A 26009-nucleotide genomic window follows, 5' to 3' on the forward strand; every position below is an offset into this window, starting at 1 on the left:
GGCATGGAATATTACACAAATGCGCTTTGCAACTCAAATTTTATAATTTCTTAGCTCTCCAAAATGGAAAAATCATGATGCATAAGGATTTTTGAATCGAAAATGAGAGAATAAACAAAGCATGTTTTTGAGGTTTATTTTGTGGATACGATCATTTTTGTGGTATATGGTGTATATGTGGATCTAACGCAACTAGAAAGGGTTGACCTCTATATGCATATGCTTCCTATAGACTAGAATCAGCAAGTCTCCACGTGACAACCATGGACGATTATTGAAGATGTAACCATGGCAGATGGAGCTCATGGCGACAGCTGCCCGATTTAATTTGCAATTCCACAAGAATAATTTCAACTTATAAAATTAATATCAAAGATACGAATAAGTTCTTTCCGGATTCAGTAGAACGCGTCGATTTGAGCTCTCAACCTTCTGGAACTAATCAAACTTTGGCTGATATATAAAATGGAGACAGATTTGCTATTTTCTTGGCAAAAATTTCATTGCCTTAGGAAATGGCGCCTTCAAACCAAGAGAATGATGGAACTCTTGCTGCGCGGTGCCACTGCCACTGCCACTTCCACTGGTTCAAGACCTTGCCTGCGAAGTCAAGGGCAAACGTTGTTACGATTGCTGAAAAGGCCAAAAAAATTGGCAATGATGATCCGAGAAAAGTTATTCATGCATTGAAAGTAGGTCTAGCAGTTACTCTGGTTTCGTTATTCTACTACTTTGAACCACTTTATGATGGTTTTGGTGTCAATGCAATGTGGGCACTTTTAACTACTGTAATTGTTTTTGAATTTTCTGTTGGTAAGTTTGCAAACTCTTTAAGCTTGCGGTAGTTTACTAGAAGGTTATAAAACATGAAGTAAATTATATAAGTTATTCACACAATGACTTATTTCCTAAAGCTTATAAGGTAAATTTTAGAAATTGGCCTTCACCAATAAAGCGATTACTTCAATTATCATATGTCACACTTACCAAGCTAGAGTTCTTAACTAAAAGCATTTCCACCCCCCGCCCCCCCCCCCCCCCCTTTTTTTCCAGGTGCGACAATGGGAAAGGGATTAAACAGAATGATGGCAACATTGGTAGCTGGTGCTCTGGGACTTTTAGCCAATTGGGTGGCAACCCTGTGTGGGAAGACAGGGGAGCCAATATTACTTGCTACTTTTGTCTACATAATAGGTAGCCACACCTTGATTCCATTTGTTTTGCCTCTAAAAGCATTTGAATTACTTAAAAGCCTCCATCTAATTAAGTAAAACTTTGATCTGTGCTGCAGCGGCAACAATAACATTTATTAGATTCTTTCCTGAAGCGAAGGCGAGATATGATTTTGGGCTGCTAGTATTCATCCTGACCTTTTGCTTGGTATCTATTTCGGGTTATCGAGAGGATGAAGTTCTTGGCATTGCCTTGAAGAGGATATCAACCATCATCATCGGTAGTTGCACCGCCATGATAGTGTGCGTTTGTATCCGCCCTGTTTGGGTAGGAGAGGATCTACACAACCTTATCGCTTCCAACCTGGAAAAGACAGCAAATTCTTTGCAAGGTACACAGTTTTATATTCATTATACTAAGAGCAACTTATGTTGCACACAGGGACAGACTCAACAATTTTTCTAAGTGGTATCATAATTAAAAAAATTAATGAGCTTAATAATATCATTAACTATATAAAACTCTAACAGAGATTAGTCAGTATTTTTGGTACTCCAATGATGTATGTGACACCACTTATGTCAACATAGGTCTGCCCCTGATTTCCCATGACCCGAAATAAAATTAAACCTGGAGCGCAATCTTCTTTCTCTCTTATGAAATAAGGCAAACATGTATAGGTTTCGGAGGTGAATACTTTGGAGTATCTAAACAAGAGCAAGCCAACAATGATAAGTCATTTCTTCAAGGATACAAAAGTGTTCTTACTTCCTCAAACAGCGAGGAGACAATGGTATGTAAGACCCTTTTTTTGGTGGAAGAAATTACTTGAATTTCAACTAATTAAAAAGTATTCAAGTTTTACAGGCTAGTTTAGCAACTTGGGAACCACGCCATGGCCGGTTCAGATTTCGCCACCCTTGGAAACAGTACCTCAAAGTTGGAACCTTGACTCGTCAATGTGCATATAGAATTGAAGCTCTTAACAGCTATCTTAACTCCGAAATCCAAGTACAATAACTAACTTATATCACTATTATAACTAACTTACATCACTATTATGTATTCTTTGAAACATAGAATTCAGATTTTCTACTAACATTGACATAATTAAAGTAACCAGATTTTTGGTCTACTAGCAGACTCCTTTGGAAATACGTAAAAGAATTGAAGAGCCTTGCATGACAATTAGCACGGAAACGGGAAAGGCATTGAAAGAAGTAGCATCAATAATGAATGATATGATTGAATCGACATCTGCTAATATCCACCTCGCAAACTCAAATAGTGCAGCTGAAAATCTGAAGTCTGTGCTCAAAACAGAAATATGGGACGACACTGATCTCCTAGAGATGGCACCAGCTGTTGCAGTCGCTTCTCTTTTACTAGACATTGTAACATGCACGCAAAGTCTTGTTGAAGCTGTTGATGAATTAGCCTCTCTCGCACGGTTTAAGAAGCTAGACTCAACAATGACGCAAGAACAACGAAATTCGTTTCGCAGGGGTACAGTGCAGCCAATATCTAATGATGATGTACAACATCATATAGTTAATCTTGCGGAATAATGATGTTTCGGAAATGGCTTGGAATTGCTAATTTTGACGAGCATTTCACAGAGATATATAAGAACATAGTTCTTTAACTTGCTTTTATGTTTTTGGTTTAATTTAACATGCTTCGTTACCAGTGTGAATTGCATGTTAATTTTATTTGTAAGGGTAATACACTTCCGATCATGTTTTGTGCAGTTGAGTTCTAAAACTATCAAAATGACCTATTGAATTTTAAACATATATCATTTTATCCTCTACTATCCCAAAAACAAATTGTGCAATATAACTCTGATATCTATACGCACATAAATACAATGGATCAAATTTGACATTCAAGTGGCATACCACCATATATGAGTGAGAGTTTTTACTTTTTTTTTTTTTTTTTTGCTTTCAATTGTCTTATATGACAATTTATAAATATCTATGAATCTAAATTATTCTTTTCTTGAGTGTTCAATATCTCCAAACTTTATAGACAATGCATCAAGATACTTCTTTTTTTTAATACTAAAATAATTAGCTAATCAAATTTGATTAGATTGCAAGGACCAATAATTAAACTTTACCGTTTTGAAATAGTCTGCATAGCAAATGATCACATATTGCTTATTATTTTTTTATTAAGTCAATATCTTTATTGATATATCAAAATAGATACAGATTCTGGAAATTCCAAAATACAAGCATGGTGGTAACCTGTTTACGGCCCGAATACAAACACCCATTCACAGAATTGACCCCCACCATCACCCAACTCTCACCCCATTCGTTGCCCCGAATGCAAACATTACATAACAACATACAATAAACCACCAATCTTTTTTAATACAACATATATTTACTTTGGTAACCCCACACACATGTAAGACAGAATTGTCACAATTCGTACAGCCATGCTTAACATTTGTTCAGTGCACCAAAATTGCTAACAAATCCTCACTCTACTACAGCTGTACCTCTTTCTAAATGTTTCCATCACAACACTTGACCCCCACCAAGGCATTTCATCGCACAAACTAAAAGGCAACCTCAACAATTATATTTGATGGTAATAAATATCACAAGGAAACATCCCAACAATTCATTAGAAACTTCTTTTTGAGGTTTCAAGTTCATGTCTTCACAATGGTAGGGTCTTCATGAGATGAAAAAAAATGTTTAACTTGATCAAATTATGCATAGATAAGGGAAAACAGCTTGGAATAGTCCCTGCTATTCAATTTTCATTTGTTGAAAGAATTAAGCGGGTATATAATATTGAAATTTCAGAAAAAAAAATATAAAAATAATGAGGTGGCCAAAAAAGAGCCACACTTTGAATGCATGACTCAGTACTTGTAGTCCTTTGATGCAATTGACCACTTCGAGGATCAACAGTGACACGGTTTTGAACTAATCGAATCCCATTTTCAATTGGCTTCATTCAAGGTTTTGTTCGACTGTGTATGCAAATATATATAAATAATCAATAAAATGATCCTGCTATATATATTATGTAATTTGGAATGAGAGTAATATCTCATGCCTTCAAAGGAATCCAAAAACAAAAGGAGATATTAAAGAAAACGTTAGGCGCATACTCTAAATGTGGCAAAGACGTGCGACTGATGAGATATACGCGTATCAAACTCAAAAGTATATGTAACGGTGTTAGCAAGCAAGGTTTCTCTCATCGTCTAATTACTGAAATTATTCTATCTCAATTGTATTACTCCTGGCTTCCATCCAAATCAAGTATACATCAAACTAAAATGTCATCTCCAGCTCATGAAATTAATCCTGGCCCTTTCTCTTATGGGCGCCAGTGGCTCAAGGCCCTGCTGCCTAGCAAGACATTGAATAATAGAGTAGTTGAACTTGCAAGGAAGGCCAAGAATCTGGGGAAAGATGATCCTAGAAAGGTTGTTCATTCCCTAAAAGTGGCTTTGGCCCTCACTCTTGTTTCATTATTCTACTACTTTAAGCCACTTTGCAATGGCTTTGGCGTCAATGCCATTTGGGCTGTTCTAACTGTTATCTTTGTCCTTGAATTTTCTGTGGGTAAGTCTGCAACTTCTACAAGCAGCTTATTAACCTTTTAATTAGAAGTAGACGAATTTCCATTTAGTCAACCTTTTTTCCCTTCATTTTTGTTGTTTATTTTTTCAGGGGCCACACTTGGTAAAGGTTTAAATAGGATGCTAGCAACGCTGCTAGCTGCTGCTTTAGGTATTGGGGCTCATAACTTAGCAATTATCTTTGGGAAGACTGGAGAGCCTATATTACTCTCATTCTTGGTCTCTGTAGTAGGTAGGATATATAGGAATATGTTTGAAGTAGCTAATTTAAATATAAATTTCCATTTAATCCAATTAATTCAACTCATTTCCATCCTGTTGGTGTTTGTTGCAGGCGCGTCTTTCACATTTCTAAGATTCTTGCCTGAAATGAAAGTGAAATACGATTTCGGGTTAATGGTTTTCATACTTACCTTCTGTCTGATATCTATATTGAGTTATCGAGAAGAACTTCTAATCATCGCGCTGCAAAGGCTACTGACGATCGTTGTTGGCAGCTGTGCTGCCATTTTTGTAAGTATTATTATTTTCCCTGTATGCATTGGGGAGGATCTTCACAATCTTGTAGCTGTAAATTTGGAGAAGCTTGGGACATTTTTAGAAGGTAAGCCTTGGATATAATAATTGCCAATATGCTGCACATGGGAATCTTAATAATATAAATATCAAGAGTATTGTTTTCATTTTCTTGAATTTATCAGAGTTACAACTCTCCAGGAAATCTTGCAGGATTTGGAGCTGAATACTTCAGTGTCCCTCAAGAGGGAGTATCGATCCAAGAGAAGCTATTTCCTCGAAGATATAAAAGTGTTCTCACTTCGCAAGAGAGTGAAGAAAATATGGTACAAATAATTAACCATCCTAGATAATTACTCGAATTCCTGCTGATTTAAGCACATTTATCTTTTACAGGCAAGTTTAGCAACATGGGAACCTCGTCATGGTAGGTTCAGGTTTCGCCATCCTTGGAAACAGCATCGAAAAGTTGGAGACTTGACTCGTGAATGTGCCTACAAAATTGAAGCACTTAACAGCTATCTTAACTCTTTAAGAACCAAGTAATATATCAAATGCTATATATTCCAACTATAATGAAATGTTCACAATTAATTTAAACACGAATATGACTACCTTCTGCATTTTTGAATTCTTGCCAAATTAGCAAATTTAAATGCATTTCCTTCTGTTGTAGACTTCATTTGAAATCCGTAGCAGAATCCAAGAGCCGTGCACAATGATTAGCTTAGAAACAGGAAAAGCGTTAAAGGACTTGGCATCAGCGATGCAGGAAATGGTCCAATCAACTTCAGTTGATTCCCACATTTCGAATTCAAAAATTGCTGCTGAAAATCTCAAAGCTTTAATAAAATCTGGCTTATGGGAAGGAGTGGAACTTTTAGAGACAATACCAGCTACCGCAGTTGTTTCAGTACTACTAGACCTTGTGGTATGCACTGAGAAAATTGCTGAAGTTGTTCATCAACTTGCTTCCCTTGCTCATTTCAAGAGCAATATGACAGCAGAAAGATCACAGTCAATCGGTCGGAGTACAATCCGACCAATGTCTAGCATTGATCCACGAGAAAATCATGTAATTAACATTGTGGAATGATTCTGATTAAGGTCTTCAAATGTCAGAATTTCGTGGGAATGGTCACCAGACAGACCTTTTCAGAAGGGTTCAAACTGTTCAACAAATTTGTTACATGTATAAGATATTATTGAATATTCTCCTTATTCTAGAAGTTATAAGTTGAGTCTGGAAATTATGTATAACCTAGAATCTTTCTCAGAAGTATTTTTTTTTTTTCTTTTTGAAAGGCAAGTTGTGTATAACCTAGAATCTTTCCCTGAAGATTTAGGCATATATATTTGATTTAGACCTACATTTCTAATCTCAAAATGGATTCCAACTGTGCCCCCTGCTGAGTAGCATCCATGCGTTCCACAGGATGAATATTTTATTAAATATTAAAATATATACTTCATAAGCTAAAATTATTTGAAATAAATTCAAAGAAATTTTGGTAGACTGTATAAGGATGTTCAACACATGAGCACACTAAAATTGGAAACTTTTTTAACAGAACAGTTTGTTAGTACTTCTCCTTTATAATTTAAGGTAATAATTGTATGAGGTACAATTTTCAATTTGTATTGAATTCGTAATAAACTTTATATACTGTGTGTGACAAATGATTTTTTGATAGAAATTATTTAGTAATGAATAATTCTGAAAAGATTTAAAATCATTAGGATATGTCATACGTGTGCATCATGTGAGGCTAAATTATTGATATATTATACTAATAAATATAAATATTTTCTAAAAAATGAAATTCGTATAGAAGACGGTGACGGGGAGCGAACCAATCCGCTTTTTATGTCATTTTGCGATTGGACCTTTTTAGAAGCCCAGAACCAATTAGAGGACTTCGAAAGTCCGAAATGAAGAAAAACCAAGCATATGAACGCATCACTGGAAACCGTGAACTGAACTCCAGTCCTATCAACTGCTCAGTTACAAAATGTCTGTTCCCGGCCAACCTTTTCCAACGTCCTCAACAGGTTGCATCCATGTGTTTTGGCACGAGGGAATGCTAAGACATGACACAGGCCGTGGCGTATTTGACACGGGGATCGACCCAGGTTTCTTGGAGGTGTTAGAAAAGCACCCAGAGAATTCAGACAGGGTCAGAAACATCGTCTCTATCCTCAAAAGAGGACCCATCTCTCCTCACGTCTCTTGGCACACTGGCAGACCTGCTAATATTCCTGAGCTTCTCTCTTTCCATTCCCAAGGTAGCCTTTTGTTCATTTTCCTATTTATCTGGTAGATTCCAAAGATCTTTTTTCCGTTTCCAATAATTCCTTTGGAATGGAAAAAGATGCAAATTTTTGGGGATAGGATGTCTATCTTTAGAGAAAGTTTTCATCTTCTTTGCAGTAATTATGTGACTTAAGTAGTTGGGATTGATGTAATTAGTTTGATAATGGTATAACTTTTTTTAATTTGATAAATTCTCAGGATATATTAATACGCTAGTTGAAGCCGACAAGAATGGGGGTAAGGAAATCTGTGGTGGTACCTTCTTGAACCCTGGTTCATTCGATGCCGCTCTGCTAGCTGCCGGTACTACGCTATCAGCTATGAAACATATACTTGATGGCCACGGGAAACTAGCTTATGCATTGGTTAGGCCTCCAGGTCACCATGCTCAACCTACTCAAGCAGATGGGTATTGCTTTTTTAACAACGCAGGGCTTGCTGTGCAATTGGCTTTAGATTCAGGGTGTAGAAAGGTCACGGTCATAGATATCGATGTTCATTATGGCAATGGGACAGCAGAGGGGTTCTATCGGTCTGATAAAGTTCTTACAGTGTCCCTCCATATGAATCATGGTTCTTGGGGTCCTTCTCATCCGCAAACTGGAACAGTAGATGAGCTTGGTGAAGGGGAAGGATTTGGGTATAATTTGAATATGCCTTTGCCAAATGGAACCGGTGACAAGGGATATGAATATGCGATGAGGGAGTTGGTTGCCCCAGCTGTTCAGAAGTTTGAGCCAGATGTGATCGTGCTGGTGATTGGACAGGACTCAAGTGCTGTAAGTTTCGTTTGTTCCTAATCTGACTTTATGAATTTTATTGAAGTTGTTTGTCTAAAGATGGGATGTTACCTTATAGCGTATATCTTCTTTTGGAAGGAATTGAAGATGTATGAGAGTGGAACAAAAAGTGGCCTTCTAAGGGATAAAAATGGCATGTTAAATTTCACAAACACCGGAGGCATTACAAGAGATTATTTGTGTTTCTCCTCCACCCCTTTCCTGCCCCCTTCACCCTCTGACTACACACACAACCTTTCCTTGCCAATCTGTAAGCAGAATGTTGTGAGCTTGAATACTCTTTAAAAGTATTCTTATTTTGTCAATGTTTTGGGTATAACATGATTTGGGTCTTCAGTTAAAGATATTCATTGTTTAAACGAGAACATGATTTGGCTCTTCAGTTGAAAACATAAATATAGGAAGAGATTTTTCACTCATTCAATAAAAAAGTTCATGGTTCAATATAGTAAAGAGTGCTGTAGCTTTCAACATTTTAACTGATCATAACTCTCATCATTTTTTAAGTATGGAATCTTTTGGAACTTTGAAAGCTCTTTTCATATACCCTTCTATGATTTATGCAATGTCAGGTTTATTGTCTGTTTTGGTCAAACAGAGATGAAACTAGACAAAACTTAAAAACTCTGAAATAGGTGCTGCTTATCCCTTATTAAACAGATAACAAATCTAGTATTACCGTTAATAAAAGCTGATTGCATAAATGACTGTGCAGTTTGATCCAAATGGAAGACAATGCTTGACAATGGATGGTTATCGTGAGATTGGGCGGATAGTTCGAAGCTTGGCAGATAGGCATTGTGGTGGATGCCTTCTTATTGTCCAAGAAGGGGGATACCAGGTTACATACTCCGCTTATTGTGTTCATGCAACACTAGAAGGTGTGCTTAATCTTCCACTTCCTTTGTTGTCTGATCCTATTGCATATTACCCAGAGGATGAGGCTTTTGCTGTTAAAGTCATTGAATCAATTAAGCAGTACCAAAGGAATACTGTACCAATATTAAAGGAAGATTGAGACATGATTTCGGGGGTATGTTTACAAGCTGATTAAGGTTTGTAACTTTGAGTTGTGAGTAAATTGGAATTTATATCTTCGCTTTAATCGTGCCATGTGTATAGTTAAAACTGTTGTTGTACAAATAAATTTCATCACATAAACAGAATAAACACGATCTTTTTTCTCTTAAAAAAGGCACTCAGCTGGTAGTTTTGCAACCATTTATTTATATTCATTAAACTCATTGAAGTTCACAGCAGAGCTCAATCATTTTTTTATTTTTTGACAAGTAACCCTGAAGTATTATTCAGAATGGGAATAATACAACTGTGGGAAGGTGGCCACCATTCCTAGAAGGTAGGTTGATCACCAGAACAAGCTCAATCATTTTAAGCAATATCTTTATCATATCGATGAAGAATATGGCCCTAAAACTGTCTCACATAGTAGCTATCATATGCCACAATTTGCATCCAAAATAAATTAGTAGTCTTGCATCTTATGCCGGCATCACTTACGAGTTGCAACATTTCATTACGGCAAAGACAGCTGTAATAGTGGCAATATTGGGTGCTTGCTTATCAGCTTATTGGCTTGTTAGTCTTTGTCTGCATGTATGCATGGGTAGTATGGTTGATAACACCCAGTCAAACAATTTGATCCAAATAGCCATGATTTCTTTTGGGCGTTGGGCTAGCAGGGACTTGGAAATATTGAGTTTAAGGGAACGTCTTCCTTGGCAAAATGCATTACAATTTATTGGAAGCATAGGGTGGAGTTGATGGATGGATACATTCATGGTGTTCAGTGGTGGAAGTAGAATGCATACCAGACATATTCCTATATGCAAAAAAGATGTGCCCAAACGGACTAGGTTTCTAGTCCTTTTGACCTTACATACTAATGTAGAATTTTAAAAATCATGGAATCCATTTTTGCGTAATAAAAGAATTATTATCCTTTCCACCATCGGTGGGTCTCAGCATCTCATTATTCACAGTTGAATGAATACATGATAACACACAAACTTGTTTGCAAAGTTTTTCAAGCATCATCACCTTTATATATTATAATACCTACATAATAATTCAAAACTTTAGGAGTTATAATTATTTTTCTTATTCTCTTGAGTATTAGTTGTAACCATGTGAGGTCACAATTATCTATGCCCTTTCCTATTCCATTCTCATGCCTCTTACCCCTTTATTCATTCCACCCTATGTTCTGACATTTGATTAAAAGATCAACTCTTACATGTAGGAAAGGCTTAACACAAAGACAATACCATTTGTTTTATTTTCATTTTCAAAACTTGAAATAAAAGATAAAAGTAAGGTATTGAGAGGGAAAATACACATGACTTGGTGATTTCTATATGTTAATTTATAAAAATCATAATCTCAACACCATATTGGTTGCTGTACCAAAAAAAAAAAGTTTAAGGTACCCACTTTATGGCTAGTTAATAATTTCTTGCTTCAGATCTTGGCCTCACCATAAACTGGGGTTCAACAAATCCAGCTGTTCTGTGCATTCATCTTATTTGAATGTGGAAAATTGATCTAAATTGAGTATGGATCTAAGTAATAAAACTCCATTTTGTCGTTTAGATTCAAAGTTTGCTATTAATATAAGGGCCTAGCGTATCCACAATGTGAATTTTTTTGGTAGGTTTCATAATGTGAATTTGATGCACCCAAGCTTACACCTTTCCACATTGCAACAACTCTTTATGTCCCTGAATCTGTCTAACATGCTTTTAGTGCATGGATGTAAGTTGCTACACATCATTTTTCTGTTTTTGGGTCTCAAGATAGACCAAAGCTAGGGATGGTTGATAACAAAATTGACTGAGAAGGAAGAAGCGAAACCTTATGATTCTAACAGCAAGTGGCACTTTTTGTAAAGAAGAGGATTTCAAATGCAGCTTCAAGCTTTCTTCTGTTTTATTCTTACATTTCATAAATAGTATAATTATTCCCAAAATTCCTGCACACACGAATGCAAACAAAAGCTAAGAAACAAGAATGTGGTGTGCTCAGGATCTTACTTGGGAAGCATCAGTAAGAATAATTGTCTTTATATTTCAATGGTAAAGCTAAGAAGAAGAGTGTGGTTCATTTCATTTTGTCAATATTTTAGTCCCCGGCTTTGGATAAAATGGATTTGATAACTATTTTCCGTTGCAGTGGATACTGAATTTGTGGCTCTCCTCCCCTTTGGGATTTTCTCACAAGTCAGGAATAACGGCTCTGGACCCCACCCCTGGCCACTCACTGTCCATGCAACCAAAAGAATAGATAGAAGAAAAATATTAGCCCAGGGTCACAGTGAAGAAAATCTGCATAATCTGATTCAACACTCCTTTAATTTGGGATAAAAGCAAAAAAGGGTTCCCAAATTGATGCTTAAAGGTGTTTGATATGGGTAGCCTTTAAAGTTTGAATGAAAAATTAAAATCCTCAGAATTGTTAATTAACATGATTGCAATACTATAATGAAACACTATGAATAAACAGGTATTCTCTCCAAAGATGGGGTTTGTTTTGTTTACTAAAAATAAAAAGGCATTGCTAATTGGCCTAGTATCATAATGGTAAGACAGAAGGAAGATGTGGCTCTTTTCCTAAATGGTCCTGCTCTCACTTTTGGTTGTTACCAATTGGACAGGGCATGATGCCCTTGAGGCATGTGATTTTGTCTCGGACTGGGCAAGTGGATGGGAAGAAAGGATAGTGAAATGAACAACCTTCATTCCGTTTTCTTCACACCAAAAATACATATATGCTTATCTGCTTCATCATTTTGACCGGAGAAACTAAATCAAAGTAATAAATCTTTGGATATTATTGGTGAATGGTAATGAAATGTCTTTTGCTATCAGCATATTAGTAGTAACTTTTCAGAGGAGTGCAGCCAGCCAAGGACCAATTCAGGAATTCTTTTGAATAGTGTCATTATTAAATTTATTTTGATTTAGAGTGTTTAACTCCGTTTCTTAGAAAATTACAAAAATTTTAGTGGGTTCATTAGTATCATTAATTATATAAAACTCTAGCATAAGTAGTATAATTAATAGAGATTTGACATAATGTTTAAATAAGTTTCTAAACTATTTAAAAATATTCAAATAAGTTTTTATTTTTTATTGTATTTAATCAAACCTTCGTTTTTTTTTATTTTGAATCAAATAAACCTTTATTACTAATGACTGACTAATTATTATTAGTAAAAATGTCACTTATCATTTTATATTCATATGACACTGATATGACATTAATGTGAAGAGTGAAAAATATCACATGATCATATTATTATGTCAAGTTAGCATATCATATTATCATTAATTATGATACACTAATATACCACATCATAATCAACTATGATATTTTAATATACTACGTCAATGTCACATGGCCTAAAATAATAAATAATATTTTGACTAAATTAATCATCTATCATTAATCAAAAAGACTTATTTAACTCAAAATAAAAATTATAAAAGTTTATTTGATTTAAAATAAAAATATAAAAATTTATTTAAATTGTTTAGAATTTTTTTGTATATTAAACCTAGAGATTTTTTTTACTTTCAATAGTGTCATGTGGTACCACTCCACTCTGTCTGTCTGTCCGTCTGTACCTGAGTGTAGTGTTTGTTTTCTTCCCCTTTTTGGCTTATAATCTATTGAAAAATTTTGGGTATTTGTCGGTGAGGACGGGACTTGTAAGGCAAAGCATGAAAGATATATAGAGAATGTAATAATACTTTCGACCAAATCAAGCAAGGTACATGATAGCAACTCTTAAATCAAGAGCAACCCTTTGAACATCTTCCAACTTGAGCATGCTGTAAAGGGGTAAACAAAGGACTGTCTTCTGATAATTCCGCACCACATTATATTATTATTAAGTAGTGACTTTGTCATAATTATTCACATAGTTATTTTTTATTCACATATTATATTTAGATTTGTCAAATCTATGTAATAACTTTTTGAAAGTAAAAACGAAATCTTAACTGTAATATATTATAAATTAAGATTCTAATAAGTGACTTAGGATGCCAGATTAAAGTTACTATTTGGAATAAGTATAACATAATATATACATATAAATGTTCCATCGACGAATATATGATTAATATTTAAAAAGAATTCAAATATTTAATTTAATAATAAATATATATATCAAAAAATTATATTCAAATATCTTTTTACTCGTATAAAAAAAAATATTGCTGACATTTGACCTTATAAACTCTAGAATTTTCTCATGAGATTTTTTGGTTGGAGAGGTAATCGAAATGCTGAAATCGTCCTAGGTTTGCTCCACTGACTAAGAATGACGATTTGATTAAACAAATGGGCCCTCGTGCTGACTAATGACTTTCTATATCATCGGTTTCAAATTGTTGTAAAATTCCCTCTTTGCACAATCATTAATTAAAGCATATATATATATTTGTCCTTGTTCTAAAGTCCTTTTTTCAAGTAAGTACATATTGAAGATTGATGCCAAAACATAAACCCCTAGTCAATTTCTTAAATTCGAAGGATTCATCAATCAAATTTATCCTTAAACTTAAAATTAAAAATAAAAATAGCTTAAAACCTTAATTACAATTTCTAACTTCCTATTAGAATATGGTAGTTTGAATGTTGGGTTTCAACAAATTAGAAAGACTCGCTATCTATTCTAAACTTGTTATCTGGCAGAGTAGAGTCTCAACTCTCTTATGTGGGACCCACAAACCCCACATTAATTCTCTGCTTCGATCTTTTCTGTGTATTCTTTGCTGTGTATTTGTCTACAATTATGAGTATGCCTTTTATGTACATCATCTGTGTCGGTCACTGGGTCTCTCCCAGCTCTGATGCCACATTTCAAGGGCAAAAACCTTCATCTTCACCAACCCAAAATTAATGAAAAAACAACAAAAAGGAAGAGAAAGCAAGTGAAAGAGAGAGAGTGAGACACTTTCCTTTTTACTGGTAATAAATCTTGCTCGGCTTTTGAGGGTCCAAATGATCTCACTCAACAAAACCACAACATAATCTCTTTCCCTTACACTTCCCCGTCTCTTTCTTCACCTGGGTTTTATTTTAAAAAAACATCCATTGTGTTAAATCTGGGTTTTTTTCAACCTTCAGTACCAAGCTACTCTCTCTCTTTCTTGTTTGTGAACTTAGCTTATCAGTTCCAGATTCTGTCTTTCTGAGTCTTTTTTTAAACACAATTATGAATCGGTGTCTTGTCTTTTGCTTCTGCAAATGTCATAACTGTTAAAATTCTCATGTTGGTTTTTGAAACTGCATTGGAGTTTGTTAAGTTCTTTTCTCCTGTTTCTTCTTTGGAAAAGGAACAACCTTTGCCATGGAATGTGATCCTCAAAGGTTCTGTCTTGGTGTTTTGTTTTGTTTCTTTACACTAGTTTATAGTGCTACAGATCCCAATGACTTGAAAATCTTGAATGATTTCAAGAAAGGATTGGATAATCCAGAGCTACTTAAGTGGCCTGATAATGGAGATGATCCCTGTGGTCCGCCTCCTTGGCCTCACGTCTTCTGCTCTGGTGATAGAGTTTCTCAAATTCAGGTCCAAAATCTTGGTCTCAGTGGACCTCTTCCTCAAAACCTCAACCAGCTTACAAAGCTCTTTAATTTGGGGCTTCAAAAGAATCACTTTAATGGCAAAGTACCAACCTTCAGTGGTTTATCAGAGTTAGAGTTTGCTTACTTGGATAACAATGAATTTGATACTATTCCAGCTGATTTTTTTGATGGGCTTAGCATTGTACGTGTCTTGGCTTTGGATTATAACCCGTTCAATAAGAGTACTGGATGGTCTATTCCTAAGGAATTGGAAAATTCAGTTCAATTGACAAACCTTTCTTTGGTTAACTGCAATGTGGTTGGACCATTGCCTGATTTTCTAGGGAAGTTGCCATCTCTTGTAGCACTGAAACTTTCTTATAACAGATTGTCTGGTGAGATTCCGGCGAGTTTTGGAGAGTCTCTGATGCAGATTTTGTGGTTGAATGATCAAGATGGTGGAGGGATGACTGGTCCTATTGATGTGGTTGCCAAAATGGTGTCTTTGACACAGCTTTGGCTTCATGGGAATCAGTTCACAGGGACAATCCCAGAGAATATTGGGAATTTGACTTCTTTGAAGGATCTCAATCTCAATAGAAACCAGCTTGTTGGTTTGATTCCTGAGAGCCTGGCCAATATGGAGCTGGATAACTTGGTCTTGAACAATAATCAGCTGATGGGTCCGATACCAAAGTTTAAGGCTGGTAATATCTCTTATGCTTCCAATTCATTTTGTCAATCTGAACCTGGGATTTCATGTGCCCCAGAAGTTACTGCACTTTTGGGTTTTCTTAGTGGTATGACTTACCCTTTAAATCTTGCTTTTCAATGGTCTGGTAACGAACCCTGTGCTGGGCCGTGGATGGGATTGAGTTGCAATCCAAAATCTCAGGTTTCTATTATCAATTTGCCTAGACATAACCTTAGTGGTACACTTAGTCCGGCAGTTGCTAAGTTAGATTCATTGATTGAAATTAGGCTGGGGGGAAACAGCATACACGGTACTGTTCCTGACAACTTTACTGAACTCGAAAGTTTGAGAACATTGGATCTAAGTGGAAACAATCTTGAGCCTCCATTCCCCAAATTTCGGGACAGCGTGAAGGTTGTCATCGAAGGAAATCCTCTGTTGACTGCTAATCAGACAAAGGAACCTGCTTCCCCTACTGGCAGTCCACCTCCTGCAAGTTCAGAATCTCCACCAAACGATCAATCAGGTGATACAGAGTCACCACCATCCAGCAGATCACCATCCCCGGATAGAGATAAGAATTCTCATTCATCTACTGCTACTGCCAAACAAGTTGAATCCCAATCCAATGGTTTCCAAAGATTCAAACTGGTAATTGTGGCTGGAAGTGCAGCTATTGCTATCATGGTTCTCCTAGTGATTCTATTTTCTATATGCTGTTGTAAGAAGAGAAAAAGAGCTTCTGAGGCTTCTAGTTCCATAGTGGTTCATCCTAAAGACCCATCAGATCCTGAAAACATGGTAAAGATAGCAGTTTCCAATAACACCACTGGAAGCTTATTTAGTAAAACTGCAACAAGTTCTGGGAGTAGTAATAGCAGTGCAACACAAAATTCTCATGTCATTGAGGCTGGAAACTTGGTCATATCTGTTCAAGTACTCCGAAAAGGGACCAAGGACTTTGCTCAAGAAAATGAGCTTGGCCGTGGTGGGTTTGGGACTGTTTACAAGGGTGAACTGGAAGATGGAACAAAACTAGCTGTTAAGAGGATGGAGGCTGGGGTTATAAGCAGTAAAGCATTGGATGAATTTCAGTCTGAAATTGCTGTACTTTCTAAGGTCCGGCATCGGCATCTGGTTTCTCTTTTGGGTTATTCTATTGAAGGCAATGAGAGGCTTCTAGTCTATGAGTATATGCCTCAGGGTGCTCTGAGCAAGCATCTGTTCCATTGGAAGAACCTGAAATTGGAACCTCTATCTTGGAGAAGAAGGCTCACTATTGCATTGGATGTTGCTAGAGGAATGGAATATCTGCATAACTTGGCCCGACAAACTTTTATACACAGAGATCTCAAGTCTTCCAACATCCTTCTAGATGATGACTTTCGAGCAAAAGTTTCAGATTTTGGGTTGGTGAAACTTGCACCTGATGGAGAGAAGTCTGTGGCAACTAGGCTTGCTGGAACATTTGGATACCTAGCACCTGAATATGCTGGTGAGCGATCTAATTTTGTTTCTCCACTGTAACTTTTATTCTGTTATTTTTTTTTTAGTTTGTTAGTTCATATTTCTTTTTGGTTTGAATCTAGCTGCTTGCTTTACACTGCAAAATTAAACATATTGTTTTGATCCTTCATTGTTGTAGGGTTTGATTTTAGACTTTATTGTCTTATACTTTGTTTCATTTTAGTTGCATAAAACCTTTGGTCTACTTTGCTTCTGTTTAACCAGCTGGCTCCATGAGTAACATTGAGTTCATTTCCCCCCTATTGTCAACGTGCTTATCATGCTACAGCATCTGTATACACAATATCTTCCCAGCAGAAAAGACATTAAACCTTTTAACCATTTTCTGTCATATTTGATCATCTTAGAACACATTAAAATGGTTATTTGTATTTACAAGTTGATTTCATTTTTATCTTCTTTCTTCCTGTTACCGTTGCTAATATTTTCAGTGCACTGTTCTTGTAAGAAAACACCAATCTTTATTTCAGATCTTGCAAAAATCTTTTTTCTATTTTAATTTGTTTAAAATACTGATATATTTTCATGTTTTTCTGCTAAAGTGTGGAAACTCAGTAATTGTTTCCTCTTATTGCTGACAAGAATGATTTTCGACAATGACGTAGCATAAACGTTGCATTTATATACATTTTATAGGAAGCATACTTTTATGTTATATTTGTTGTATTTTTATCTGATCTATGCTGTTAAATTGCACTTCAAATTTTTAGATATTGCTTTTCTTCACCACCAAATAGGATGTAGTTCTCAAGAAGGCACCACCATTTTTTTTCACACTTTATTTGTTTATTTAATTTCACTTTGATGGGTTTCCTATTAAATTAAGTTCTGTTGGTTGCAGTGATGGGGAAAATCACTACTAAAGTTGATGTCTTCAGCTATGGGGTTGTGTTGATGGAGCTACTGACTGGATTGACAGCACTTGATGAGGACCGCTCGGAGGAAAGCCGTTACTTGGCTGAGTGGTTTTGGCGAATCAAATCAAACAAGGAGAAGCTTATGGCTGCAATTGATCCAGCCCTTGAAGTGAATGATGAAACCTATGAGAGCATTGCCACCATAGCTGAACTAGCTGGGCACTGCACTGCGAGGGAGCCTTATCATCGGCCTGACATGGGCCATGCAGTGAATGTGCTGGCACCCCTAGTTGAGATGTGGAAACCAGTTCATGATGAATCAGAGTGTCATTCAGGCATTGATTACAGCCAGCCACTTTCCCAAATGTTGAAAGTTTGGCAGGCAGCAGAAAGCCAAGGCCTGAGCTATGCAAGTCTGGATGATAGCAAAGGAAGTATTCCAGCGAAGCCTACTGGATTTGCAGACTCCTTCACATCTGCTGATGGTCGATGATGGAAGGTAAGCCTACAGCAAGGAATAAGTTGACCAATCTGGTTGCCAGTGATATGTTTCAGTGCTCTGGGATACCATGTCAAACATCTTCTTTAGATTGTTGCATATGGTACAAGTAATTTACTTTCGTTTTGTTGAGGCATGGAACATGTCTTGTGTACGGTGGTGTAGATAGAGAGACACTGGTTTCAATATTGCTTCATTATTCCTTAGGCTGTGTGTCAGTTATATTTTTTGTTGCAGTGTAAAGAATTGATGCCATTTGAAGCAAAGTCAATTTCAGGTCACAGGTACTTCTTGATTTCATAAGACATAGCCCTTTAATCTAGTGGAGTGGGAAACAGGCTAATTAACTGGTTCCTATACTAGTTTTGGGATTAAGGCTTAGCTGAGATAAATTGATGCTTGATTCCTTTTCTATCACCAGCATTGTGACATGGTAACTGTATCAGGACTCGGAAAAGTCAAATGAACACCACCAGAACCTCTTTTGTCCTAAAAGGAATAAAGGCTGACTAATGTTTTAGGTTATATCTTGGTCGTGCAAAGTTTGACCTTTATAAATGCTGATACAGGCTGCTTTGATATTACACTGTTAGATACAGATTTCAAACGAAATAAGGTCATGCACGTAATGTTGTGGACAGAGTGGTGTGAAATAATTGACAGGGGAGATATCATATGAGACTATTGTCAAACGTTGATCAATATTTGGTGAGACTTTTGTTCTAGAAATTGCCACTTGTGCAGTTTCTATAAGAGAACATAACTTCAATCAGAATCAAAGATTTGAAAATGGCCGAGGCGACTGATTAGCAGTAAATCATTTGGGGTGCTTCTTTTTAAAATCTCCACTCTGCCCCACTTGTAAAAGTCCTTTGTTCACATGCTGTTAACGTCGAAGGAGTTACCTGACGAAGGTTGGCTATCTAAGCAACCACGATACACCGTCACAGGCTTTCTTTTCCACAGGAGTTGAATATATGTTAGGACAATGAAATAGAATTGGAAGAAGGTTCATGCATGCCCAAAGCTCAGTTATTGTATGTATTTTTAGAACTTCCCCGAGAAATATCTAATTTCTGCTCTTTCTCCCTTAAGATTATACAATACATTATTATCAGTTATTATAGTTTCACATGGTGCTTTCTATCACATTGATTTTGTAAAACTGTAAAGTCGTCCGCCATTTAAGTTTCAATTTCCTCGAAAGACATTTCCCCCATTTTGTCTCACCAAAGGATAACACCTTTTTCTTCAGCCGCCCATCCCTAGTCAATCTGCTGACTGCAATTATTCAAACTCTACCAAATTCTTCTTGAAAAGGCCTCATTCATGGCTACAGATTCATGTGGCAAGCATGACTCTCTAGTCTTTTCATCACAACTGGGAAAGGCATGTGCAAATGCATGAGCCAAGCTTTGTTCCCATTTAACATATGACCCCACTGTGTGTTTTTAACTACTGATTAACACCCATGGAGCCGAGTGTGAAGTATCTCTTCCAATTTCGTTCATGCAACTGCAGCTTTAATTAGTTTCTCTTCTGGTTAGTATCCCAAGTTCATGTTCCTTATCCTAAGGTGTATTTATATTATGATGTGACCTAACTTAGCAAGGAAGAAAACATTTGCAGCATTCCTGTCCCATATATATTTATTAACTGTTCCATACGTTAAAGAAAAATAATTTTCCTAAATATTGAAAGGATCCTAAGTTGTTGGTGTTTTGTCACACTCAACAACTGTTACAAACTATCAATGGTTCCTCAATGTTCATGTGCTTCTTGTCGTAGGCAACACCCTACACCATTAGTTGTAAGGTGCACATCACCCAAGACCACGGCCTGCAACATAACGCTGGATTTTCATTAAACCCTTCTTGGCGTGTGATGCTAATTAAGTTGTTAAGCTAACTTAAATACACCTTTTGGCTAAGATCATGTGTAGTATCTGTTCTTGTCAGTTTAATATCTGATACGTGGGCCATTGGGCCACATGATATTAAATTAATTTTTTTAGGGGAGAGCCCATAACAGTAGCTTGCTGCTGGGGTTCTCGCGCGTCGCCCAAGCGTTGCCCTACTGCTTGGGCCTGGCGCACCCCACCCAGAAAAAAAAATATACCTTATGGTAAAAAATTTATCGTTTAAGGTTTAATCGTGGTAGGCTCATTGTCCTTAAAACTGATTTTCGATTTTTCAAAATTAAGTAATTAATATAAATTTTCATCTTTTTTAAATAATATTTGGTTATAAGTCGAATTATAATGACATTCGATTTTTAAAATTTAACAATCAAATAACTTTTATAATTCTATATTTTATATTTAAAATGTATAGATCGAATCGAATTATTCCAAATCTCTTCTACCTCAAATTAACTAAAATTAAAACTAAGCAATTTTAAACGCCTATACCAGGAGAGAATGACGTATTTCTTTTCTTAATCCTAATTAGCCGATCCTTCAAGGCTATTTAGAGCCCATCTAAACTTACTAGTTGGCTAAAGTAAACCAAGACTTGACTGTGTTGGTGTCATTAATGGAAAGACATTTGCATGTTGGTCATTGAAATGCATGCCACCTCTCGACATATCTTGCCCATTTGTTATTTATGTTTTTTTATAAAGTTCAAACTTTATTTGACTGAAATTCTTGCTGAATATTTGATCCAAGTCTTATATTAGAATAAAAAAAAAAAGAAAAGGGAAATTCAAGGTACATGAAATTTGGTGAACCCCAATCCCCATGCCATCCAAAATATGTTTAGATCCTTAATTTCCTTTTCTTTTTTTCCTTTTTTTACTGCAAGTCCTATTTGCATAAACAACTTGTTTACTGTTAAGTGAGTAAAAGACAAAACTCTTGCAGCCTTCGGGACCGAACGAAGGTCGGATTTTTAAGTCACAAAAAGAAAATGATGAGAACAGATATGAAAATTAAAACAAAGGTCTCTCTATCACGGCCGAGTGCCTGTCCCCATGACTATATAGGTGTCCATTTTCTTGCCTGTTTCTTAGTACTTTACCACGTAGTACCTATCAAACAGTAAAAAGAATCTTCTTATAACATCCAAATTATCAACATCCTCGAGCAAGAACAGGTTGGAATAAAATTTTAATATTCTTTAAATACATATCATTAAATTAAATGAAATTATAAATTATTTTATTTTGTTTTATTTTATTTAAAAATGAATTTATAAACTTGAACAAGAAACATGGGCCGTGAATAATGAACCGGACTTATGGGTTTAAAGAGGTAAAACGGGCCGTCAACAATGAACCTAAACGAGTGTCTGATCCATGAACAACAGGTCCAAGTGGGAGTGGATAAATCCGCCCTTAATTAACCGACATTTTTGAGAACGGAAATTTGAAACCATGAGCCTTCTTCCCGCCTTAACACCAACATCTGCAACCCAGCCAAACCATCTTGTCTCCCACCAAACTCCCAAAACCCAACCCATATTTTCTAACCCAAACCACCAAATCTCCCTTAAACCCTTGGACCACATAGTCTCATGGACCTCTTCCATATCCCGCCACTGCCGCGCCGGCCAAATATCCGAAGCAGCCGCAGAGTTTACGCGCATGAGACTTTCCGAGGTCGAGCCAAATCACATCACTTTCGTTACCCTTCTTTCCGGTTGTGCTGACTTTCCGTTGAAGAGTGGAGTTTTGGGTGTTTTGATTCATGGGTATGTTTGCAAATTGGGGTTAGATAAAGAAAATGTAATGGTGGGCACCGCGCTCGTGGAAATGTACGCAAAATGCGGACATGTGGAAGTGGCTAAGTTGGTTTTTGATGTGATGAGGGTGAAAAATTTGGTGTCATGGAATACAATGGTTGATGGGTATATGAGGAACGGCGAGTACGAGAAGGCGGTTGAAATATTTGATGAAATGCCTCAAAGAGATGTGATTTCTTGGACTGCCCTGATTAATGGGTTTGCTAGGAGGGGTTTTCATGAAGAAGCGTTGGATTGGTTTAGAGAGATGATGATTTTTGGGGTAAAGCCTGATTATGTGGTCATCATAGCTGTTCTCACAGCTTGTGCTAATTTGGGAGCCCTTGGTGTTGGCTTATGGATCCATCGGTTTGTTTTGAAGCAAAGTTTTAGGGACAATGTTAGAGTAAATAATTCATTGATTGATATGTATTCACGATGCGGATGTATAGAACTTGCCCGTGAAGTTTTTGACAATATGCAAAAGCGAACATTGGTGTCGTGGAATTCAATCATCGTGGGGTTTGCTGTTAATGGGTTTGCGGAGGAAGCTCTGAAATATTTTGATTCAATGCAGAAAGAAGGGTTTAAGCCTGATGGGGTCAGTTTTACTGGGGCACTTACTGCATGTAGCCATGCAGGTTTAGTGGATGAAGGACTCCGCTACTTTGGTATCATGAAAAGAGTTTATAGGATATCCCCTAGGATTGAGCATTTCGGTTGCATAGTTGATCTTTATAGCCGCGCTGGGAAGCTGGAAGAAGCGTTGGATGTAATAGAAAATATGCCCATGAAGCCAAATGAAGTTGTATTGGGGTCCTTGCTAGCTGCATGTAGAAATCATGGTGATATTAGCTTAGCCGAGAGGATAGTGAAAAACCTTGTGGCATTGGACCCTGGTAGTGATTCCAATTATGTGCTTCTTGCAAATATATATGCCGCAGTTGGAAGATGGGAGGGAGCAAGCAAAGTTAGAAGAAGAATGAAAGCACTTGGGATACAAAAGAAACCAGGTTTTAGTTCAATTGAGATTGGTGGTTGTGTTCATGAATTTGTTGCCGGTGACAAGTCACATTTAGAAACAGAATGTATTTACAAGATGCTAGAGTTGCTCTGTTTTGATTTACTGTTATCTGGGTATGCTCCTGAAATTGTTGTAGGTGAATCATATGAAAGTGATTGAAACCTATTGGCGAGTTATGAAGTAAAAAGAACTTTGATTCTTTCATAGTTAGGCAAATCATTTCCATTGTGTTTATTTAACAATAAAAAAAAATTGTATAGTATTAATGGCAAATGTGAGATTAATAAAAGTTGCTGAAAGCATGAACACAGATACTTCATAAAAGACCCGAGAAACCATCTACAGCTACATATTTATTAAGAGAATAAGGCACCAAGAGAATAAAACATTAAAAGGTTAAAAGCTATAGCACTCCATGGGCATCAAACTTATTATTGACGGGTCAGCACAAGTAGGCTAGGCAGAAGTTCTTGATCCAATATATTGTTCTGATCTTTGGAAGATGAATAAAGACGGAGAAAAGCGTCACATTCTATTTTATATGTCAATTGTAAGATGCGTTAATACTTTGATTACATGGAGAAACTCAACTTATGATGCCACTTTATGAAACTTCCCCCCTTCTTGAAACAGAGAATAGCAAAATGCCATTGTCTTACTCCAAGCTTTACCAAATGAAAAGCGTGTTTGAAGCTGGAGCAATGATGCTGCTGCACTAAGGATGTAGGCTGTGTTTTCGATTGCAAAGGCGACTCCTTTTCACCTCTCGTTTGCAAGCAGCTGCCAAATTGGCTTGGGGATGAATGGTAGAACTAAGTAGCTTTAACCAGAGAAAGATTCCACCTACTCATGCAGTTATGGTTGAGAGCATATCTATGTTTATTTACGAGGAGCACAAGTGCATGGCGGTAATTTTGTAACAACACAAAGATACAAGTACTGAAAATTTTGCTATCAAGAGGTTCCCTGAAGAAACAAAACCATCCCAGGTGAACTAGTGAGCCCTGCACAATTTAAGGAGACTATCTTCACAATGTTAGGTTCTCCCCAAAAAATCCAAAATCCAAGACAAAACCTTGCCTGCAATTCTTACGGCCTCAATGCCTCATCACTGGTCTAATGGCTTCTAGTACCCACATCAGAAAAACGAGTTTGCGCTTGCAGGGCCTGAATTGACATATATATGAAAGGCAAACCAGCATCGATTAAGTATCAGATTTGATGTCACCATCCCTTGCATTTCCACTACCAGTGAGTGAGAAAGCACTTTTAACTGTATAATTATTTGCCTGAACACCTAGGTTCAATGTGTAATATCTGCATCAAGGCATAGCTTGCCCAGCAATAACAATCCTATCCAGGCCAAGGTGGTAACCAACACAAAGATCAAAGAGAATTCAAAAAGCTACATTCAAGCTCGTCCCAGAAATCTTCTCTCTACCCTTTCAGCCACCTCCACCTTCCCATGAATCCGACAAGCTACCAACAGAGCATTCCACAAAGCCTCATCTTTCTCCAACTCCATTCCCATCACCAACTCCTCTGCTTCCTCCACCAATCCCGCCTTCCCCAACATATCCACCATACATGTATAATGCTCCAAGCCAGGCTTCACTCCAAACCTGTCCTCCATCATCTCAAAAACCTCCTTCCCTTTTTCCACCATCCCCTCACGACTACACGTAGTCAAAACCGTAGTCAAAGTCACCCCATCAACCTCCATTCCCATCTCCACCATTTTTTCAAACAAAGCAAACACGTCCCACGCCATCCCGAGCTTCTCATACCCCGTCATCAACGCCGACCACGACACGTAAGTTTTCACAGGCATTTCATCAAACACTTTCCTCGCGCACTGCAGTTCACCACATTTCCCATACATACTAATCAAAGAATTGTTATTCGCCAAATCCGACGAATACCCATGAACCAAGACAGCTCCATGGAGCTGTCTTCCAAGCGTAACATGAGATAACTGACCGCAACATTTAAGAACGAGAGGCAAGGTGAAACCGTCAAAGGGCTTTTGAGCAATGATCATGTGGTGAAAAATGGAGAGGGATTGAGAGAATTGGTTAAGAGAAGTGTAGGCTCTGATGAGCGAGTTGTAGAGGAAAGTAGGTTGGCGAGAAGTGAAGAATAAGAAGAGGACATGGGCTTCGCGCATTTGGGAACATGAGGCGTAGGCAGAGAGAAGTTTGGTCCGGATAAAGGAGTGGCTTGAAATGTTAAGGTGGATGGTCCTTGCATGGATTTGTTTGAGTTTTTGGAGGGATTTGGTGGAGGAGCATTGATCTAGGAGGGATGCGAAGAAGGGTATGGTTTTGGCAGGAGCATGCATTAGCGGAAGAGATGCTAGGTAGTATTGCTTAGGGAGAAATAGCAATTGAGCATAATGAACGAGCGGCACAAAAGTACCAAAAAGGACTGCTCACACTCACACCCTTTGTTCAATTTGATGAAAAACAATATATCCATATGTGATAACTTAAATCAAAGATTCATGGCTAACATATACTGCCACCTATTTTGATATAAGTATAATTATATGCTAGTTTATTAATTTTTTAAATAGATACTCAATTTAAAAAATATTTTTCATTAAACACATAAATATTTTTTTAATTAATCGTTAATATTTTTGTTAATTTAATAATATAATAATATTTTTAT

At 36.9% G+C, this 26009-nt stretch overlaps 6 protein-coding genes across 10 annotated transcripts; 5 read left to right on the top strand and 1 right to left on the bottom strand.

Moving 5' to 3' along the window:
• Positions 516-2741, top strand: LOC108663298 (aluminum-activated malate transporter 2-like). The gene is made up of 6 exons (XM_018126914.1): positions 516-813; positions 1054-1194; positions 1292-1564; positions 1854-1966; positions 2041-2184; positions 2316-2741. Exons 1-6 carry the CDS (start codon positions 516-518, stop codon positions 2739-2741), a joined length of 1395 nt encoding a protein of 464 aa, XP_017982403.1.
• On the top strand, positions 4484-6401 carry LOC108663299 (aluminum-activated malate transporter 2-like). Its single transcript, XM_018126915.1, has 6 exons — positions 4484-4772; positions 4881-5021; positions 5124-5393; positions 5519-5631; positions 5702-5828; positions 5986-6401. The coding sequence occupies exons 1-6, from the start codon at positions 4484-4486 to the stop codon at positions 6399-6401; spliced, it is 1356 nt and encodes a 451-aa protein (XP_017982404.1).
• LOC18590222 (histone deacetylase 8) lies at positions 7232-9606 on the top strand. 5 transcript variants are annotated; one of them, XM_007015629.2, is made up of 5 exons: positions 7232-7591; positions 7818-8398; positions 8498-8669; positions 8992-9054; positions 9135-9315. In XM_007015629.2, exons 1-4 carry the CDS (start codon positions 7318-7320, stop codon positions 9021-9023), a joined length of 1059 nt encoding a protein of 352 aa, XP_007015691.2. In that variant the 5' UTR covers positions 7232-7317; the 3' UTR covers positions 9024-9054; positions 9135-9315. The 5 variants fall into 5 exon arrangements, with proteins under 5 accessions (XP_007015691.2, XP_017982940.1, XP_007015688.2 ...); XM_018127451.1 differs by having other exon boundaries at positions 8507-8669; positions 9135-9225; XM_007015626.2 differs by lacking the exon at positions 8992-9054 and having other exon boundaries at positions 9135-9336.
• On the top strand, positions 14249-18893 carry LOC18590223 (receptor protein kinase TMK1). Its single transcript, XM_007015631.2, has 2 exons — positions 14249-17202; positions 18076-18893. Exons 1-2 carry the CDS (start codon positions 14796-14798, stop codon positions 18582-18584), a joined length of 2916 nt encoding a protein of 971 aa, XP_007015693.2. The 5' UTR covers positions 14249-14795; the 3' UTR covers positions 18585-18893.
• LOC18590224 (pentatricopeptide repeat-containing protein At1g05750, chloroplastic) lies at positions 21966-23546 on the top strand. Its single transcript, XM_007015632.2, has one exon. The coding sequence runs from the start codon at positions 21966-21968 to the stop codon at positions 23493-23495; it is 1530 nt and encodes a 509-aa protein (XP_007015694.2). The 3' UTR covers positions 23496-23546.
• Positions 23631-25758, bottom strand: LOC18590225 (putative pentatricopeptide repeat-containing protein At1g68930). Its single transcript, XM_018127460.1, has one exon. It carries the CDS (start codon positions 25675-25677, stop codon positions 24748-24750), a length of 930 nt encoding a protein of 309 aa, XP_017982949.1. The 5' UTR covers positions 25678-25758; the 3' UTR covers positions 23631-24747.

This window comes from Theobroma cacao, chromosome 9 (genome assembly GCF_000208745.1).
Source record: "Theobroma cacao cultivar B97-61/B2 chromosome 9, Criollo_cocoa_genome_V2, whole genome shotgun sequence".
Taxonomy (NCBI): domain Eukaryota; kingdom Viridiplantae; phylum Streptophyta; class Magnoliopsida; order Malvales; family Malvaceae; genus Theobroma; species Theobroma cacao.

Excerpts from the sequence above, each read along its gene's own strand:
- LOC108663299 (XM_018126915.1), top strand. The coding sequence starts at position 4,484 with ATGTCATCTCCAGCTCATGAAATTAATCCTGGCCCTTTCTCTTATGGG. Across the intron at positions 5,022-5,123 it reads ATTCTTGGTCTCTGTAGTAG|GCGCGTCTTTCACATTTCTA; the intron begins GTAGGATATATA and ends TGTTTGTTGCAG. Across the intron at positions 5,829-5,985 it reads TGAAGCACTTAACAGCTATC|CATTTGAAATCCGTAGCAGA; the intron begins TTAACTCTTTAA and ends TGTTGTAGACTT.
- LOC18590224 (XM_007015632.2), top strand. The coding sequence starts at position 21,966 with ATGAGCCTTCTTCCCGCCTTAACACCAACATCTGCAACCCAGCCAAAC.
- LOC18590225 (XM_018127460.1), bottom strand. The coding sequence starts at position 25,677 with ATGCATGCTCCTGCCAAAACCATACCCTTCTTCGCATCCCTCCTAGAT.
- LOC108663298 (XM_018126914.1), top strand. The coding sequence starts at position 516 with ATGGCGCCTTCAAACCAAGAGAATGATGGAACTCTTGCTGCGCGGTGC. Across the intron at positions 814-1,053 it reads TGTTTTTGAATTTTCTGTTG|GTGCGACAATGGGAAAGGGA; the intron begins GTAAGTTTGCAA and ends CTTTTTTTCCAG. Across the intron at positions 2,185-2,315 it reads ATCTTAACTCCGAAATCCAA|ACTCCTTTGGAAATACGTAA; the intron begins GTACAATAACTA and ends GTCTACTAGCAG.
- LOC18590223 (XM_007015631.2), top strand. The coding sequence starts at position 14,796 with ATGGAATGTGATCCTCAAAGGTTCTGTCTTGGTGTTTTGTTTTGTTTC. Across the intron at positions 17,203-18,075 it reads CCTAGCACCTGAATATGCTG|TGATGGGGAAAATCACTACT; the intron begins GTGAGCGATCTA and ends TGTTGGTTGCAG.
- LOC18590222 (XM_018127450.1), top strand. The coding sequence starts at position 7,318 with ATGTCTGTTCCCGGCCAACCTTTTCCAACGTCCTCAACAGGTTGCATC. Across the intron at positions 7,592-7,817 it reads TCTCTCTTTCCATTCCCAAG|GATATATTAATACGCTAGTT; the intron begins GTAGCCTTTTGT and ends ATAAATTCTCAG. Across the intron at positions 8,399-9,134 it reads TTGGACAGGACTCAAGTGCT|TTTGATCCAAATGGAAGACA; the intron begins GTAAGTTTCGTT and ends ATGACTGTGCAG.